Below are 19,975 nucleotides of genomic sequence, written 5' to 3'. Positions count from 1 at the left end.
CTGCCACGCGGACTCAAGGACTCAAAATAATTATTGCAATGTAACATATAACCGGATAAGGCCTCAAACAAAATATAATAATACAAAATGTGAAACTCAAAAGTCGAGAAAGAAGATATATTTATTAATCAAAACGGCAATAAAAACAGCGCCGATATTGAACAATTTCGCTGGCACATTTCTTCAATAAACATAGTTATGATCATCATATGTACAATTTTACTACTGGGAGTACTATACTTAGTATTTAAATTTTACAAGAAATGCCATGAAAACTGGATGAGGAGCCAGCTAAGCCAACACGTACTTAGAAGCTCACGGCGATCTCGCAGTGAAGGACCAGTTACAATGAGTTCCTGTGAAAACTGCCGCGCTGCTAAACCTTGTGGACAGTGATATTTTACTACCCCTAGGATAAACTACTACTAGTGTAAAGTGTTTTGCGAAGTTTTCTCGTAGTTTAATAGTGTTTTTTATGTGAAGATAAATTTTAAACTAATACCTGAGTGAACATTTAAATTAGAGACTAGTGAAACTAAGGGATTTTAGACATAATACCAATAATTTGTGATTTTTTAACGGTGTCCAGACATGAGTTTAGTTAATTTAAATATGGCAAAATTCGAGTTAAAGGTAGCATTACAATTACTGCCAGTCATCGACGACTCTGAAAAGTCTGTGAAGCAATTAATTGACAATATTATATACTATGATTCTTTGCTTGCGCATCCCGATTGTAAAAATAATCTTATTCAATTCATATTAAAAAGTAGACTGTCACAAAATGCCAAATTGCAATTACAGTCAAATTACACAGCCATCGATGACTTGGTTAGCGATATGCGGCGTGTGTTACTGCCACAAAAATCGCCTATAGCTATTCAAAATAAGATACAACAGCTAAGACAAAATAGTAAATCTATAGAAGATTACGCGAAAGAAATGTCTGAACTTTTTGTTGACCTGACAATATCGCAGGCAAAAGGTGATTCAAATACATATGCGGTACTTAAGCCTTTAAATGAAAAATTCGTCACAAAAAAATTTGCCGACGGGTTACGAAATAGAACACTTAGCACAGTAATTACAGCCCGGAACTACGACTCGCTAAAGGATGCGATTCAGGGTGCCCTTGATGAAGAAATCTCGAACCCTTCCCCTTCAACAGGTGATTTATTAACCATGAAGCATCGTACATACTATCGGTCTAGGAATTTTAATAATCACACAGGTAGATGGAATACACGTAAGTATACAGGTTCAAGACCATCATATTATGTACCAGGCAGAGGACGAGCACCGATGCATCAGGCTCCGGCACACTATTATTCTTCTTCGAGAGGAAAAAAGAGCGGCGCTCGTGGGATAACACGAGGTCGCGGAGGTAGGTTTACTAATAATACCTATTATGGAAATCGAGAGAGTAGAATTAATCGAGCTGTAAATGTTTTGACCCAATCGGAACCAAAAACATCTTCCGAAAACCAAAATCAGTTTTTTCGAGACTAAAAATGTTATATTAACCTTAAACAATAATATAAAGTACGTAGAATTATATTTGAACAATAGAAGATGTTACTGGTTATTAGATACGGGAGCCAGCATATCAGCGGTAAATAATGAAACAATAACATGTAATAATACACCTCTGTGCGAAAGCCGTATTTTAATCAACGGCGTGGGAGGTCAGATTCAAGCGAAAGGCTCTGTTTATTTGACACTATCTGATCCAAGCGGTGTACAATTACCGCATGAGTTCTATGTATTCGATTCTTTACCGTGTACGGCTAATGGAATTTTAGGTTTAGATTTTCTTTCTTTATACGGAGCTCATATTGATTTAGAAAAATGCATTTTAACATTGAACTATAATGGAATAAAACATGTATTACCGTTGTTAAATAATATTAAAGTTGAGAAACCCGACTTTTTGACTATACCTGCTAGGTCTGAATCTACTCACTACATTAGTACTAGTATGACTGAAGAATGCGTAGTCTGCGCATCCGAATTAAAAGACGGAATTTTTATAGCGAACATGCTAGTAACACCTAAGGACGGGAATATACCAATAAGAGTTTTGAATACTACCGAAACCGATTTTTATTTACAGGATATAAAGCCTATTGTACACGAGGCCAGTGATTATGATATTTGTTTGTTTGAAAATCCCTGTAGAGACTCAGATAGAGTGAAACATTTATTCAAATTATTAAATTTAAATCACTTAAATTTGGAAGAACAAGCTAGCATTGAAAATATATGTGCAAAATATAACGACATATTTTACCTTGAAGGTGACCAATTTACCACTACTAAGCTTTATAAGCACTCTATTTCTTTAAAACCCAATACGACACCGGTGTATTCCAAGCCTTATAGACTTCCGCATTCGCAAAAGAATGAAATGGATAAACAAATCGATAAGATGCTTAAACAAGGCATAATAGAACCATGTAACAGTGAATGGTCTAGTCCTGTTCTATTAGTTCCGAAAAAATCGATCTCGAGTACGGAGAAAAAATGGAGATTAGTTATTGACTATAGAAAATTAAATAACTGTATTATTGATGACAAATTTCCCCTACCAAATATAACAGACATATTAGACTCATTATCAGGTTGTATATACTTTACCCACTTAGATTTGAATCAAGGTTTTTATAATGTTGAGCTGGATCCAGCTAGTAGAAAATACACAGCTTTTAGTTCAGGCCAATATCAAATGACTAGAATGCCTATGGGCCTTAAAACAAGCCCAAGTTCGTTTTCACGAATGATGAATATGGCAATGGCCGGTTTGTCCTATGAAAAATGTCTCTGTTACCTCGATGATTTAATTATTTTTGGACGAAATTTGTCAGATCACAACAAAAATTTAATTGAAGTGTTTGAAAGAATACGTAACGTTAACTTAAAATTAAATCCAGCAAAATGTGATTTTCTCAAAAAGGAATTATTTTATTTGGGACACGTAGTGTCAGGCGATGGCATCGTACCCGACCCTCAAAAAATTAATGTCATAAAAAAACTACCCCATCCCAAAAAATGCTGACGAGGTGAGACGATTCGTCGCATTAGCTAGTTATTATAGAAAGTTTATACCTAATTTTGCCGAAAAGGCTTACAACTTAAATCTTTTATGCAGAAAAAAGGTTCAATTTATATGGGATAGTAATTGCCAAAAATCTTTCGATATTTTAAAGGAATGTATGATAACACCACCAGTTCTACAGTACCCTAATTTTTCGAAAAGCAATCAGTTCATTGTTCACACATACGCATCAGGTTACGCGATAGGTGCAATTTTATCAAACTCGGATGGACGTCCAGTTGCTTACGCAAGTAGAAGTCTTAACAAAGCTGAACAGAATTACCCGACTATTGAAAAAGAGCTTTTAGCTGTGGTCTGGGCAGTAAAATATTTTAGACCTTACTTGTACGGTCGTACTTTTAAAATTCTTACCGACCACAAACCTTTAATTTATTTATTTAGCATGAAGGACCCTTCGAGTAGGTTGCTTAAATTTAGATTGACTTTGGAAGAGTATGATTATTTGATAGAGTATGTGAAAGGTAAAGACAATGTGGCTGCAGACGCATTATCTCGAGTGATTATGAGTTCTAAAGATTTGAAAGAGATGAGTGATAGTGTATGTGTGATGACGCGTGCACAAAGAAAACGGTTAGATACAAGTGCTTCTTCGGATGATATGATCTCTACCGACGACAGGTCTGATCAGCCAATAGTCGTAGATACTCATATTAAACCAAAGAATGCAGTTAAATTAAGGTTCATAGACGAGAAAATTTTAAAGAAAATACGTCAAGAAAATAAAATTAACTTCGAAAATAATATTTTTTCATATGACAGTAGTCAAATGACGATATATATAAACCCTGCTTCTCAATCGCAATTGACGCGAGCCGCATTTGTGAGAGAGCTAGGTGAATTTTGTGAACGAATAAATATAAAAGAAGTATATTTTATAAAAAATAATAACAATAATATATTTGTTAAGAAGTTAGTAGAGGAGATAAAAAATACAGCTGAATGGAAAGGACCTCGTTTATGTATTTTAGAGGACGTTAATAGAGTAGATAATATAGATGATAAAAAAGTTATATTAAACGACTTTCATCTTTTGCCCACTAGTGGCCACGCGGGCATCAGACGAATGTTAAATAACATAAAGAAATATTATTTCTGGCCAGGACTGGAAAAAGACATAATTAATTTTGTGAAAAAATGTCCTAAGTGCCAAAAACAAAAATATACCACTACGGTGAAAGAACCTATGGTAATTACTTCAACAGCTCATTCAGCTTTTGAAAAAATATTTTTAGATATAGTTGGACCCTTAGATAGAGATTATAATAATTATACGTATATTCTTACGCTACAATGCGAATTAACAAAATACGTATGCGCATTTCCACTCATTACAAAAACAGCCACAGAAGTAGCGCGGGTGTTTGTAAATAATTTTATCCTTGTTCATGGAACACCAGCGATTGTGGGAACAGATCGAGGATCTGAATTTTTATCGGAAACTTTTAAAGAAGTTTGTAAATTGCTCAGTATTTCTCAATTAAATTCAACGGCATACCACCATGAAAGTATAGGCGCTTTAGAGAACTCGCATAAGAGCTTAGGAAGTTTTCTAAGAATACAGACAGAAGGTAGACCAGATTTGTGGAGTACATGGCTTCCTTTTTGGTGTTTTGCGTATAACACAACTGTACATTCATCAACAAAATTTACACCTTTTGAATTAGTGTATGGGAAAAAATGTATCCTACCAAGCAATCTTTCAACGAAGATAGAACCTCTATACAATCATGATAACTATCCTCAAGAGTTGAGATATCGCTTGCAAGTTTCACAAACAGAAGCGCGTAATAATTTAATAAATAGTAAATTTAGACAAAAAACTAGATACGATAAATATGTTAATCCTATAAAATATAAGCCTAACGATTTAATTTTAATTAAAAATGAAACAGGCAATAAACTGTCAGATTTATATTTAGGACCATATAAGGTAATTGAAGACTTGTCACCTAATGTAAAAATAGAATATACTAATGGAAAAATAGATATTATTCATAAGAACAGAACAAAACTATATTTTACTGATTAACTGTAATATGAATAAGAAAAAAATGAGAATATTGTAATTAGATGTAAGAAGTATATTGTTCTACTACGTTTTCATTATTTGTACTTTTTATAATTTGTATTGTACCTACTTTGTGTTTAGCTATTAAGAAAAAAATTATGTAATAATAATTATTAATAATTTTTTTACCACCCCATGGGAGGTGTACAGTGTGACCTAAGTAATATCTATATAATAGCCCATAAGTACACATACATATTGTATCTGAATGCATTCATTTAATAAATCAGTCCAAAACCAACGCTCGGGTCGTACGCTCATTTCCGACACCTTGTCCCAACCTTAGAAAACAGTCACTAGAGAATGAATACAAGGAAAAAGCGAAAATTCAAAATACTACCTACAAGACTAGGTAGGTACCTACGTAATACTAAAAAGTAGGTAGGTACTTACCTATTTTGATTATGTGGCTAATTCTAAAAAAAAAAAGGAAAAAAACTGCATCGGCCGGAGAGAATCGCACAAACTCAGCCAAATCTAGATGGTAATAATGATTGATGCAGGTTTTAGACAATCTTACGAAATGTGGAAATCAATTTAGCAGTCGAGCGCAGTGTGATTCTCTAAGGTAAAATAATATTTACATCGGTCGCACATCGGATGTTTCCTTAGATGTAGCACATTTGTTATTCTATTAATCGCGTTCGACTCACCTTTGCGACACTAGCGCTTCACGAGCGAGTGTGATCGATGTAGGAAACGGGTTTTTGACATTTATGTATGGAATTTGCTATTCTAATTGCTCGCCTTCGACTACATCGTACGCCCTCGCCTTCGATTCTATGTGTCAAACGGAAAAGCGTCTCCGGTGTAGCTTTTCTCTACGATGCACCATCGATGCACGAGTTAAATTTCGTTGTAAACATAGAAAAACTTTAAAAGAAAGGTGAAAATGTGAGTTTTATTTTGTTATTTTCTATAGTAAGTATAATTAAATGATAAAAAAAATATCTGAGTTAACTATTTATCGTTTTTCACTTCAGATGGCTGCTCCCTCAGCTCAAGTACATTTTTCTTATTAGAAGAAGCTAAACAAGAGGAATACAAAATAAAAAGGCGTGCAAAAGGTTGTCAAATACGTGGTCTTCGTCTGCTCTCGACAGACGTATTATGTAAGAATATTTAGTATCACGGAGGAACTTGTGGCAATGTTAGAAAGGGATTTGCTCCCCTACATCAAGAGCTAGTCGTGCAGTGGTGTATGTATTATTTGGAGTTTAAAACGAAGATTTAGATGCCTTCTAGTTCATAGCGATTATGACCCAGGGATGGTGGCCAGAAGATTCATTATACTTAGCATGTTGCATGCACGTTTTACACAACATACTACAACATTACCAGCGTTGTCATTTCCAAATGACATAATCCGAGAAGAACATACGATAATGAGCATGCTGCAAAGGAATCCTCGTCAAAGCAGAGCAGAGGGCTTAGAAGAAGGACAAAGGTGCCGAGAACTCCTTGCTAATCGCTCGTGGCGTGCAAGACAGATGCAATAATAAATAAAAGAGTAGATTTAAATGATTCTCAATTTCAAAGCCTTTATTTATTCCTTATCTTAATCTTAACTATTTACATATATTTTAATGTTATATACATTTTATATCTTATACCGTGTGTGTGTTAGTGTTTTTCAATAGTTAATTATAATATATTTTATTGCATTTCTCGTTCATTTGTTTTTAATATTTGTGTGGAAAAGATAATAAAAGTGCAATATAAACTTAGTTAACATTTTTTTTACCATAGAAAAACAGACAGGTTTTGTTATAGACTTTTGGTAGAAAAAAATTAAATAATTCCCACAGGATTTAAAAGCTTCTCAACTGCTAGAGGCTCAGGAATTTTAGTGTCTTCCACTGCTTGAGAAGAATTCATGATCATCGTGATCAACCCATAGCCGGCTCACTGCAGAGCACGGGTCTCCTCTCAGAGTGATAAGGGTTTTGGCTATAATCTACCACGCTGGCTATGTGCAAATTGGTAGACTCGCACACCTTTGAGAATATTATGGAGAACTCTCAGACATATGCAGGTTTCCTCACGATCTTCTTCTTCACCGTTAAAGCAAGTGATATTGGATAAAAAGCACAAAACTCCGAAAAGTTAGAAGTGCGTGCCCGGGATGGAATTCCCGACCTTCGATTAGAAGGCGGACATCCTAACCACAAGTCTATCACAGCTCACGAGAATTAGTTAAATATAATCTCCCTGATAGCCTAGTGGTTAGGACGTCCACCTTCTAATCGGAGGTCGGGGGTTCGATTCCGGGCACGCACCTCTAACTTTTCGGAGTTATGTGCTTTTTAAGTAATAAAATATTACTTGCTTTAACGGTGAAGGAAAACATCGTGATGAAACCTGCATGCCTGAGAGTTCCCCATAATGTTGTCAAAGGTGTGTGAAGTGTACCAATCCGCACATGGTCAGCGTGGTAGACTATGGCCAAAACCCTTCTCACTCTGAGAGGAGACCCGTACGTACTCTGTGGTGAGCCGGCGATGGGTTGATCATGATGATGATGATGATGAATCTCCCTTGTGAGTTCTTCGCCTGCAACAGCCACAGTTGAGATATTATGAAAGAGTTGAAATAATTAACTAGTCAAAAAAAATCCGTAGGTATATTTTATACTAGCTTATGCTTGCGACTTCGGCCGCGTGGACTACACAAATTTCAAACCAATATTTCACCCCCTTAGGGGTTGAGTTTTCAAAAATCCTTTCTTAGTGGATGTCTACGTCATAATTATATAGCTATCTGCATGCCAAATTTTAGGCCGATCCGTTCAGTAGTTTGAGCTGTGCTTTGATAGATCAGTCAGTCACCTTTTTCTTTTATACATAGGTATAAAAGCTAGTATAGACTAGCTGATGCCCGCGACTTCGTCCGCGTGGATTTACGTTTTTCAAAATCTCACGGGAACTCTTTGATTTTCCGGGATAAAAAGTGCCTATGCCACTCTCCAAGTCTTTATCTATACCCATGCAAAAAATCACGTCAATCCGTTGCACCGTTGCGACGTGATTGAAGGACAAACCAACAAACTAACAAACCAACAAACAAACACACTTTCGCATTTATATAATGGTACGGATATAATATATAAAAATATTATACACACCGCAGGCTCGAAATAACTCTCCAAGTGTGGTAAACTTTCATCATTTATATATCATTCTGAAATAAGAAAAAAAATAGTACTTTATATTATTATTTTAAATAATTTTCCATATTAATTACGTACCCATACTATAGCCATACCTAATACCTACTTAAACTTTAAATGCGAAAGTGAGTCTATCTGTCTGCTAGCTTTTCACGGTCCAAAAATTAAACCAATTTCGATGAAATTTGGTGCAGAATTAGCTTACATCCCAAGGACGGACATAAGCTAGATACTTTTTATCCCAGAAAATCAAAGAGTTCCCACAGGATTCTTAAAGGGCCATCTATTTAACCCACTTATGCATTTATTTGTAATTTGGTACAGAGGTAGATTGCATCCCGGAAATTGACATAGACAACTTCTTATCTCAGAAAAGCAGAGTTCCAACAGGATTTAAATATTCATTTATAGAGATAACATAGATAACAGACAATTCAAAATCTTCCTATCCTGTTGCAAAACTTTCTCCACCCATAAGAGAAACAATTATTAGGTATTTGCTCAAGATTATTTAGATCTGCTACTGCTATATTTTCATCCATACCACTGCCTGTTCTTTCTTCTAACAATAACCATGCTACTGCATTTTCTCTTTGCATCATCTTTTTTATCTTTCCAATACTGTATTGTATGACAACATTTAACACTAGGTAGATACTAACATTTATACTCTGCTTAGAAAGTAGATTGTGTCTTTGAAAATAATATTTACATACCTTTTGCTATTGTTGCCAAGTTTTGATGCAGCCATTTGTATTCATCCAATATTGTCCAACTTCTTGGTGATGCTTGGTGACTACGGTCTCTAGCAAGGGCAGTGCGAGCGTGCCCAGTTGCTAACCATGGTTTTTGCTCCATAAATTTGAACAATTTTTCAAGTTGAGCAGTGGATGGGGCAATATTGCGAGGCACTGAAATTTATAATTAAATCATTGGTCAGCACCGAAAGAACAGTTTGATAGGCAGTCTGACACAAGTTTAAAACCACTGATATCGGAGTAAATTAAGTTTAATTGAATACTTACTTGTATTTTAAAACAAAACACGATAAAACGACGTACAAAGACGAAGTTCACGCACTATTTGTTGAGTTGTTGTGACGACCAATGAAGTCACCATGGCAGTAAAGGAATTATAAGTGCTCCACTAACCACTTGATTTATTACGTGCAGTTTGTTTTAAGACTAGAGTTTTTTGTCGAGTAATCGTTTTTCAAGGGTGTAGGTGATCATTAATTTACCAATACCATTTTTAATTTTGTGCTGACTGACATCTTGCACGGCGGGAAGCAACTTTTTTTTTAATGATGCAAAACAAAGGCAAAGGTCTCCTGCCTATGTCCAAGATTTTTTTAAATAATGATAATTTCTCATAGTATTTTGCATTTATTGCTTTAACTTTGTATAAAAATAGCAAAGGTAATCATAAATGAATTTTAAACTCACTATAAATGCCATATTTCGTAATCGTAACTTTTTATCGGTATGAAAATAAAAATAGGATGACATCACTGGCTCATCCGAGACAACATCGTAGAGCCCGTCTCAACCATAAGATCGCCGACGAGCTTAAAGCCACTACAGAATCACTAATTTACAACCGTTGCTGGCCTGGTCGATCTGTACGATGTTACCTCGCAGACCGCATCGATGTTGGCAACGTTGAACCGTTCTTTAGAGAATCACATAGCAGCTTGTTTATTTGAGACTCGACAACGCGCGGTTCAAGAGAAAGGCGACGTTGCCGCTTCGTGCAAGTAAACATCCCCACTAGGGTTGCCACCATCATTTAAACAGATTTAGTATCTAAATCCTAATCCATCCATAATAATATTATAAATGCGAAAGTGTGTCTGTCTGTCTGCTAGCCTTTGACAGCCCATCCGTTCAACCGATTTTGACGAAACTTGGTACAGCGATAGCTTGCATCCCGGGGAAGGACATAGGCTACATTTTATCCCGGAAAAATCAAAGAGTTCCCACGGGATTTTTAAAAACCTAAATCCACGCGTACGAAGTCGCGGGCATCAGCTAGTAATATTATAAATGCGAAAGTGTGTCTGTCTGTCTGCTAGCCTTTCACAGCCCATCCGTTTAACCGATTTTGACGAAACTTGGTACTGCAATAGCTTGCATGCCGGGGAAGGACATAGGCTACTTTTTATCCCGGAAAAATCAAAGAGTTCCCACGGGATTTTTAAAAACCTAAATCTACGAGGACTAAGTCGCGGGCATCCTCTAGTCTAAATATATAAAAGGAAAAGGTGACTGACTGACTGACTGACTGACTGACTGATCTATCAACGTACAGCCCAAACTACTGGGCGGATCGTGCTGAAATTTTGCATGCAGATAGCTGTTATGACGTAGGCACCCGCTAAGAAAGGATTTTTGAAAATTCAACCCCTAAGGGGATGAAATATGGGTTTGAAATTCGTGTAGTCCACGCGGACGAAGTCGCGAGCATAAGCTAGTAATATTATAAATGTGAAAGTGTGGATGTTTGGATGTTTGTTACTCAATCACGCAAAAACTACTGGATGGATTTGGCTGAAATTTGGAAAGGAGATAGATTATACCCTGGATTAACACGTCTTTATATCCCGGAAAATCAAAGAGTCCCGCCTATGTCACTCTCCAGGTCTTTATCTATACCCATGCAAAAAATCAGATCGATCCGTTGCACCGTTGCGACGTGATTGAAGGACAAACTAACAAACCAACAAACAAACACACTTTCGCATTTATAATAAGGGTACTGATATAAAACGAAAAGGTGACTGACTGACAGATCTATTAACGCACAGCTCAAACTACTGGACGGATCGGGCTGAAATTTGGCATGCAGATAGCTATTATAACGTAGGCATTCGTTAAGAAAGGATTTTTGAAAATTTAACCCCTAAGGGGCGAAATAGGGTTTTCAAAATCGTGTAGTCCAAGCGGACGAAGTCGCGAGAATAAGCTAGTATTAAATAAATTAATTCTGTCATAAAAAAGGTCCAACATTAACTAGAAATAACCTAGGGGGTGGCAACCTTAAACCCAATGAGCGCCCCCTGTAGAGATAACCTTTGGCTTTTTTAAAATGTTACCCTATCAGTAGGTACCCTTATTATAAATGCGAAACTGTTTGTTTGTAGGTTTGTCCTTCAATCACGTCGCAACGGTGCAACGGATTGACGTGATTTTTTGCATGGGTATAGATAAAGACCTGGAGAGTGACATAGGCTACTTTTTATTCCGGAAAATCAAAGAGTTCCCACGGGATTTTTAAAAACCTAAATCCACGCGGACGAAGTTGCGGGCATCAGCTAGTAGGTACTAATTATTTGTTCATGAGCACATTTTTTTTAGTGATGTAAGTACCTACTACCTAACTACAAATTCACGGGAAGTGGAAAGGAAACTAACGGGAAGTACGGGAAGTAGGTTTCTTGACAGACAGACAACATAGTATAATGGTTCCTTTTTCCCTTTTGAGGTACGGAACCCCAAAAAGTAGGTAGGTAGGTATACTTATAGGGTTCCCCATATACCTACCTACCTACTTTTTACAACAAACAACTTACAGCGCCAGCCTCCAGCTGTAATTTGTGTTAAGCGAGGTTTAGATTAGCAACAAAACTTGCAGAAGTTGACTTCCGCAAGCTATTTCTACCGTGTAAACAATCACGTCAAGGCTCAAGCTCACTTCCGCAAGTTGTGCAACTTGCTGGACTTGCCGCAAGTCACAAATGTATGTACGTGTACAATATTGCTCGTAGTGTAAACAGTTCTGCAAGTACTTGCGGAATAACTTGCAAGCAGTTGTTTCTAGTCTAAACCGCGCTTTAGTTAAGATACCTAAAGAACTACTATCGCCATCTATCGAATTTGTAATTCTTGACACTTTTCCAAACCAGTGGCCCTACCGCGGTTGTTTGACAGCTACAATGTCACGATCGCAATCATCTCTGATTGGTTAATGCTCGCTCACTATTGGCCATAATGCATTGTTGCAACAAGAATCGCACAAATTCAGCCAATCAGAACAATTGAGATTTTAATAATGATTGATGCAGGTTTTTATTTTATTTTTTTTATTCATTATAGGCAAACGCTTGACCGCAATCACACCTGTGGGTTTTAGACAATCGCCCTGCTGTTTTCATTTCTTTATCATATAAAAGGTGATGACCTATTATCTGAGCCTATTATTATCTATTGACTATTCATTCATACATCCCAGACGAATAAAAAACAGGCTGACTTTCAAAGGACCCCCGATCCAGGTAAAGCCAGTCCATTTATAGAATTGATCAATATGGCCACCTCCTGCGGGCGAAGGCGACGTTGCCGCTCTTACAACATGGCGTAGGTTATGAACTGATTGGGGTGCACAGTGGGACAGATTTTGAATTGTTCTGATCAAAATTATGTATCAACAACCCGCGACTTCGTCCGCGTGGACAAACCCCTATTTTATCCCTCCTGATCAACCCATCACCAGCTCACTACAGAGCACGGGTCTCCTCTCAGAGTGAGAAGGGTTTTGTCCATAGTCTACCTACCACGCTAGCCAAGTGCGGATTGGCACATTTCACACACCTCACGATGTTTCCCTTCACCGTCAAAGCAAGTGATATGTATTTTAATTATCTAGGTAACTCCTTACTTAAAAACGCACATAACTCCGAAAAGATTTTCGTTCTTTCTTTTCAAATTCAAATGAAAATCAGCGTCCTGCATCTTATGACGTGTGTTAACGCATATGATGCAGGACATTATGCTGAGCTGAACACCCATTTAGGGTGGTGTCACAGATGAAAATGTTACATTTATACTTTGTTTTTATCTGTGACACCAACAACAAATAAATTCATTTTCTTTCTTTCTTTCTTTCAAAAGCTAAAGTAGCAGGCACCTGCTAGTTGTGTTATAAACTGTAGACTGATGCTTAGGTAGGTAGGTACTTTAGATGGTGGCGAGCTAACTTGAGGCATATAATATTATGACAGTTTTTATTAAACCAATATGACAATTATTAAATAATTATTTTCACACTAATATTATTATAAGTGTGATAGTTTATATGTGTATATTTGCTACTCTTTCATGCAAAAACAAACAAGATTTGGCTAAAAATAGATTATAGCTTCGATATTTTTTATCCCGTGAAAATCCATGGTTCCCGCGGGATTTTTTAATCATATATACTCACGGACGAAGTTGCGGGCATCATCTAGTTAATAATAATTAAAAATCTCTCAGCGGCACATACGCTTTATGGCACATCAATTTGCCAGAGTCGTATAATTTAACGTGAACGTACTTTTGACATGACTGTTGACACAAGAGTTAAAATGGCGCATGAGAACTCATTTTGTACGGACTGAGGAAAGTCAATACTCTGGGACTAATTCCTGTTTTAAAAATTCCCCTCCCATTTTTATACCTAAGATAACTACGGTAAAGTAGGTATAGAGCCTCAATAGCTCAACCGGAAAAGGAGTGGACTGAAAACTGAAAGGTTGCCGGTTCAAACCCCTCCCGTTGCACTATTGTCGTACCTACTCCTAGCGCAAGCCTGACGCTTAGTTGGAGAGGAAAGGGGAATATTAGTCATTTAACATGGCTAATATTCTTTAAAATAAAAAGTACACAGATACTGAATGTATTCTATCTTTAAAATAATATACATAATAACATTTAATATTATTATAATAATATTTTTTGCTTTGCCTAGTTTTTCTACAATTGCACACTGTGCGACGGCCATCTTGTCCAAATAAATTCTAAAGGCTGCAATCAATGATCAACCTTATTCCGACGACCTAAGTATGAAATTCAAACGAATCTCAATATACATACTCCATTTTAGTATGCATAAGAAACGTAAACAATGCATATACGCAAGTGATTTTAGTACTTGTCGGCTTGGATTAAGGGTGATAATTCTTTGTATTTTTATCTATGACGTAGCTTGAATGGCGTGATTCAAGGAGTCACGTATGAACAGTACGTAATCCGGACAAATTGAAATGTTAAAATGTTTTAATTGAAATCGTTATTCGTTGGTAACTTTAGAATTAATCAAAGATATCAGCTGTAATAAACAAAATATACCTATTGTACTAGGTATAATAATTAATATCCATGCTATTTATGTAAATAGGTACATAATTATTATTTTTGGTCATCTGGTTTTTTTATGACCACGCCCGCGACTTCGTATGCGTGGTTTTTAACAATCCTGTGGGAACTCTTTGTTGGTTTTCCGGGATAAAAAGTAGGTAGCCTATGTCACTCGGTCTTTCACTATACTCATGCAAAAAATCACGCCAATCCGTTGCTCCGCTGCGACGTGATTGAAGGAACAACCAACAAACAAACACACTTTCGCATTTATAAGGGTAGGTACTGATTTTTTTTAGTGCGCTATTTTAACGTTATGTTAAAACTTGTAACGTTATAACGAAATAACGCATAGTTTGTTATAAGTAAGTTATAATGATAGGTAGGTCCTACCTATAGTTTGTTAAAAACCGGTGTTATCCTACAAGTACATAAATGGCACTTATACCTAGTTGGTGCCAGAATTCTGATCTTTTACCTGCGCAGTGGATGATTTATCGATCTATTGATACGAAATAGGGCAGGGATCCTATGCTGCCACGCGATTCTCTTCAGAGCTAGAGGTCTTATTAAAGTGTACAAAAATAAATCGAAACCAGGTTCTTTCTTTCACTATAGGTACTTCTGCCATACCCCTTCCAGGTTAGCCCGCTTTCATCTTAGACTGCATCATCACTTACCACCAGGTGAGATTGCAGTCAAGGGCTAACTTGTATCTGAATAAAAAAAATAACAAATCGGCCAAGTGCGAGTTAGGCTCGCACAACGAAAGTTCCGTACTACAGTCGTATTTTTTTTGACATTTTGCACGATAATTCAAAAACTATGATGCATATAACTAAATAAAAATTGGTTTTAGAATGCACAGGTAAAGAGATCTTTCATATGATACCCCACTGGCTACTTGATAATAGTAATCTTACTTTGAAAGTTGATAATAGCAATATTTATTCATGATCACAATTTAATTTTTTTTGTGTAATAGAATCAAACACACGGTTTTCAGATTTTTCTCCTATCTAATATCTGCTATAAGATCTACCTACCTGCCAAATTTTATGATTCAAGGTCAACGGGAAGTACCCTGTAGGTTTGACAGACCGACAGACTTAGTGATCCTATAAGGGTTCCGTTTTTCCTTTTGACGTACGGAACCCTAAAAACTATACAACTATCACTAATTGCTTACCTGTCTCTGAATATCCATCAGCGATTTCTGACTCCGAGGTGGTGCTCCTATCAGACATTGATTGCAGTCGGCGACGTTTAATTGATAAAGGAAGGTCTTCCTCGACAAGTTCTTTATATTGCTGTATATGTTTACTTTTTAAATGGCACTTCAAATTAGTTATTGTAGTCTTGTAGGAGAACCTATTACTACAATATTTACAAATGGCAACTCTGTCACCACGCTTGGCATTTTTAAAATATTCCCATATACGTGCATTGCTCGGATTACGCACTTTCTTTTGGTTCATTTCCTCTTGGTTTTTGGGAAAAATTACAGTGGCGAGCTCTTTCGACAGATTCGAAAAAATTTCATATTCCGAAGCGTGTTTCTTCCTCAAATGCTGTTTCAAATTGGTTATTGTAGTTGCGTAGGACAACTTTCTACCACAATAATTACATGTAGCAAATTTTCTACCATGTTTAGACTTTTCGAAAAAATTCCACAACACTTTCCTGTAACGAGATTTGTTCTCTTTTCTTTCAGATATCTCACAGACATTTTCAGTTACAGGCTCTAGCTGTGTTGCCGAATTTAAAAAGTTTTTGTATTCCGTAACGTGTTTTGTCTTTAAGTGTAATTTCAAATTAGTAATCGAATGTTCGCACGATAATTCGTGGCCGCAAAAATTGCAAACGGCAGTTATATCATGACATTCAAAGAAATTCCAGATTCCAGTATCACTGAATCGAAGAGGCATCTTCTTTTCTTCCTCTTCTACAGGGCTAATGCAAAGGTAATCAGTTTCTTCGATTTCATCCACGGAATCTTCGAGTGGAGGATTAGATACAAGTTGTTTTGTCAAATCCAAAAAATTATTATATTCAGAGTCGTGTTGTACCTTCAAATGCTCTTCTAAATTAGTTGTTGAAGAGTTATAAGACAAGGTGGTATTACAATAATTACAAAGCGCAGTTCTGCTATCTGACTTTTCATAAAAGTTCCATATTGGTACATCATTATGGCTGTCAGTTTCATTCTGTCCTGTATTTTCAGTGTCAGATGTTATATTGTTTTGCATCTTCAGCGGTTCGGGCAGTTGTGTGTTTAAATAATCATTGTATTGTAAAACGTGTTTTTCTTTCAAATGCTCTTCTAAATTTGCTATTGATGTTTTGTAGGAGAGCGCGTTACTACAATCATTACAAGTAGCGGTTTCGTCATCGTTTTTGGACTTTTCAAAAAAGTTCCATATGGTTATATCGCTATTAGCATCATTCAATGTCTTTTCTTCTTCTTCTTCTTCCTCGTCTGACGTAGTGGGACTTTTACGCACATTCCCAACTTCTTTTTCAAATATAACAGGACAATTATTATGATTTTCTTCGTTTTCAAATTTGATTTCGGTTTCTTCGTCATCACTTGACTTTTCCGAAGCAAACTTGTCTAGTTTTTTCAAATTTAAAAGTTCATTATATTCTTTCTTATGTTCCATCTTTAAATGTGCCTTTAAATTATCTATTGTATTGTTATAAGAGAGCGTGTTGTTACAATAATTGCACGTAACGGTTCTGCTGCCATCAGATGACTTTGCAAAAGAATTCCAAAGCAAATTGGAATTAAACGCTTGCTTTGAATTTTGTACAGGCTCCGAAATTTTGTTTCGAAGCGTAGTGGGCTCAAATTGCTTTGTCAATTTTAATAACATAATATATTCAGACTTATGTTGCTTTTCCAAATGATATTTTAAATTGGTTATTGTACTTTGGTAAGACAACTTTTTGCTACAATATTTGCAAAATGCGGTTTTGTTGCCAGTACCGGTTTTTTCGAAAAACTTCCATATTTCACTTGGCCGTTTAGGCATTTTCGATCTTATATCTTATCTTTCGATAGATAAATATCTAGGTAGTCTTATTTAATTATCACATAATCTAAACAACTTAATTCACAGTATTCACATGTATTTTCAAATCATAATAATCTAAATATATAAAAGGAAAAGGTGACTGACTGACTGATCTATCAATGCATGCAATGCCATTTATGTGTCATTTAGTAAATAATTTTTTTCGTGAACACATTTAAATATTTTTTTGTGATATAGGTAACCACAAATTCCGGGTTTTCAGATTTTTTCCTTTATTTGTGCTATAAGACCTACCTACCTGCCAAAGTTCATGATTCTAGGTCAACGGGAAGTACCCTATAAGTTTTCTTAACAGACCGACACTGACAGACAAACAACAAAGTTATCCTTTAAGGGTTCCTTTTTCTTTTAGAGGTACGGAACCCAAAAAAAATATTGACAAACTGATACTAATAAATACGTGTCTAAAACATACAGAAACATAAAATTTTATTAAAAAAACTAGCTTATGCTCGCGACTTCGTCCGCGTGGACTACACAAATTTCACCCCCTTAGGGGTTGAATTATCAAAAATCCTTTCTTAGCGGATGCGTACGTCATAATATATATCTGCATGCCAAATTTCAGCCCGATACGTCCAGTAGATTGAGCAGTGCGTTGATAGATCAGTCAGTCAGTCAGTCACCTATTCCTTTTATATATTTAGATCATTTAAAAAAGCATTTCAGCATTCCCAGCCGCCCAAAGCCAGACTGAGTCAGCTAGTTCAATCTTATAAAATTATAACGAGGCTTACCTATAACGTTGCAAATTAAAACAGTAACAATACACTATTTTTAACGTTATTTTTAGGTTATGTTATAAATTATAACTATAACAGCATTATTATAACGTTATATTATTGTAACGAACAAATCACTTGTGTTTTTATGCACTATCTAGCCAAGACGAAAGGCAAAACTCAACCAGTCGTTGGTTATAACTTCTGCGTCGACTAGCAGGCGATAACTACTGAATACCGTTGCAGCATTTTTATTCGATACGCTATAATTTTATGCCGGCTCCAGACAGTCGGCCAACATTCCAACAACCACAAACGTCGACAGTGTGGAGGCGATCAATCGACTTTCCACACATACGTTCCAACCTTATTCACTATGGGTTCACTTATTCACTACTAGCTGAAGCCCACGAATTCATCCGTGTGGATTTACATTTTTCAAAATCCCGCGGGATATCTTTGATTTTCCGGGATAAAAAGTAGCTTATATGTTAATCCAGCAGGGTTAGCATGGGCGGGGATATAATTTTCTCCCCGGGGAAAGGATAAAATCTTTATCCCCTCCGACAGCTTTATCCACTCTCCGAGCATGGGCTCACGGGTGGATATAATTATCCACAGTGAATAAAACGGGGGACTTTTCGGTTTTTGGATCTTTTCCTTTACCTTTATTGGGTTAATGGTAATTGGTATTTGGGACCTATGTTGGGTTTATGTTGGGGTTCCCAACCATATTCCAAACATAACCCAAACACAACCCAAACATAACAGAAACACAACCCAAACATAACCCAAACACAACCCAAACATAACCTAAACCCAACAGGTACCGCGAGACATGTTTTGATTTTTTAAGTTCTATGAGAATAAACTTAAACCCACGTCTAATGTCGAGGATCAAATTGTCCCCGAATTAGGGATAAACTTCTCCTCCTCCCTGTTGCCGTGCATTGAGAGGTGGACTAGTAAATTTTATCCCTCGTCAGTGGATATAATTGGGGGATAAATTTTTTATCTCCTGCCCATGCTTCCCAAATTTCATCCAAATCCGTATCGTCACTACACTCTATCATGATAAATAGAATCGAAATGTAACAATGCATAATAATAAAAAATATCCAAATGAATGGTGCGAAATAATTTGCAGCTGAAGTTGGAGCGTATGCACACGTCTGCCTCGCCTGAGTGAAGCGACAGCAATGGTGTGTGTGTGGACGTATGAGTTGGCCAACTCTTTTGATCTGGGTACGATTTTCCGCTATCCGAGCGGTCACGCGCCAACACGAGCCAATATCGACAAAGATCGTCAAACAAGTATGAACTATTTCTCCACACGTGGAAAAGGTTGGACGAATAGTTCGAGTGTTGGCCGACTGTCTGGAGCCGGCATTATAACGCGTCATGCTCAGAAACGAAATAGCGGCGCTAGCAACCTCTCGCTCACGCACTATATCTGTCTATACTCACACACGTTGCCAAGGGCAGTGGCAAGGAGCAATAACCGAGGGAGCTATGTGTAATGTAAAATTTATTGAAACAACCCTATTGTGACGAACTAGAGTTTATTATAGCTTAACGAGCATCATCATTCTGTATCACGTCACGTATTTGTACCTTTTATACTCTTATCGTATTTAGAAGTAAAGTATTTACTTCAAAATTATGGCTTGTCAATTTGTCACAGTAT

General features: G+C 36.6%; 1 protein-coding gene and 1 long non-coding RNA gene across 4 annotated transcripts in view; both read right to left on the bottom strand.

Annotated features, from left to right (window-relative positions):
* LOC117994055 (uncharacterized) overlaps window positions 1-19,975 on the bottom strand; it is a 30,346-nt gene that overhangs the window by 9,573 nt on the left and 798 nt on the right. Inside the window, exons 1-2 of one of the 3 annotated variants that reach the window (XM_069507462.1) lie at window positions 18,304-19,132; window positions 15,658-17,620 (exon numbers count right to left, since the gene is read on the bottom strand). The exons of 1 other annotated variant lie outside the window; for it this stretch is intronic. In XM_069507462.1, coding sequence (XP_069363563.1) covers window positions 15,658-17,503 — 1,846 coding nt within the window. In that variant the 5' untranslated portion in view covers window positions 17,504-17,620; window positions 18,304-19,132. Of the gene's footprint in view, window positions 1-15,657; window positions 17,621-18,303; window positions 19,133-19,975 lie in introns of those variants that run through there. One more of the 3 variants, XM_069507463.1, reaches the window with a different exon arrangement.
* On the bottom strand, window positions 5,746-9,736 carry LOC138404208 (uncharacterized). The gene is made up of 4 exons (XR_011238232.1): window positions 9,378-9,736; window positions 9,069-9,263; window positions 8,308-8,363; window positions 5,746-7,736 (listed from the first exon to the last, which is right to left on the bottom strand). It is a non-coding gene; the product is annotated as an uncharacterized lncRNA (long non-coding RNA).

Source organism: Maniola hyperantus, chromosome 26 (genome assembly GCF_902806685.2).
Source record: "Maniola hyperantus chromosome 26, iAphHyp1.2, whole genome shotgun sequence".
Taxonomy (NCBI): domain Eukaryota; kingdom Metazoa; phylum Arthropoda; class Insecta; order Lepidoptera; family Nymphalidae; genus Maniola; species Maniola hyperantus.
This window is presented reverse-complemented; position numbering and strand designations above follow the sequence as displayed.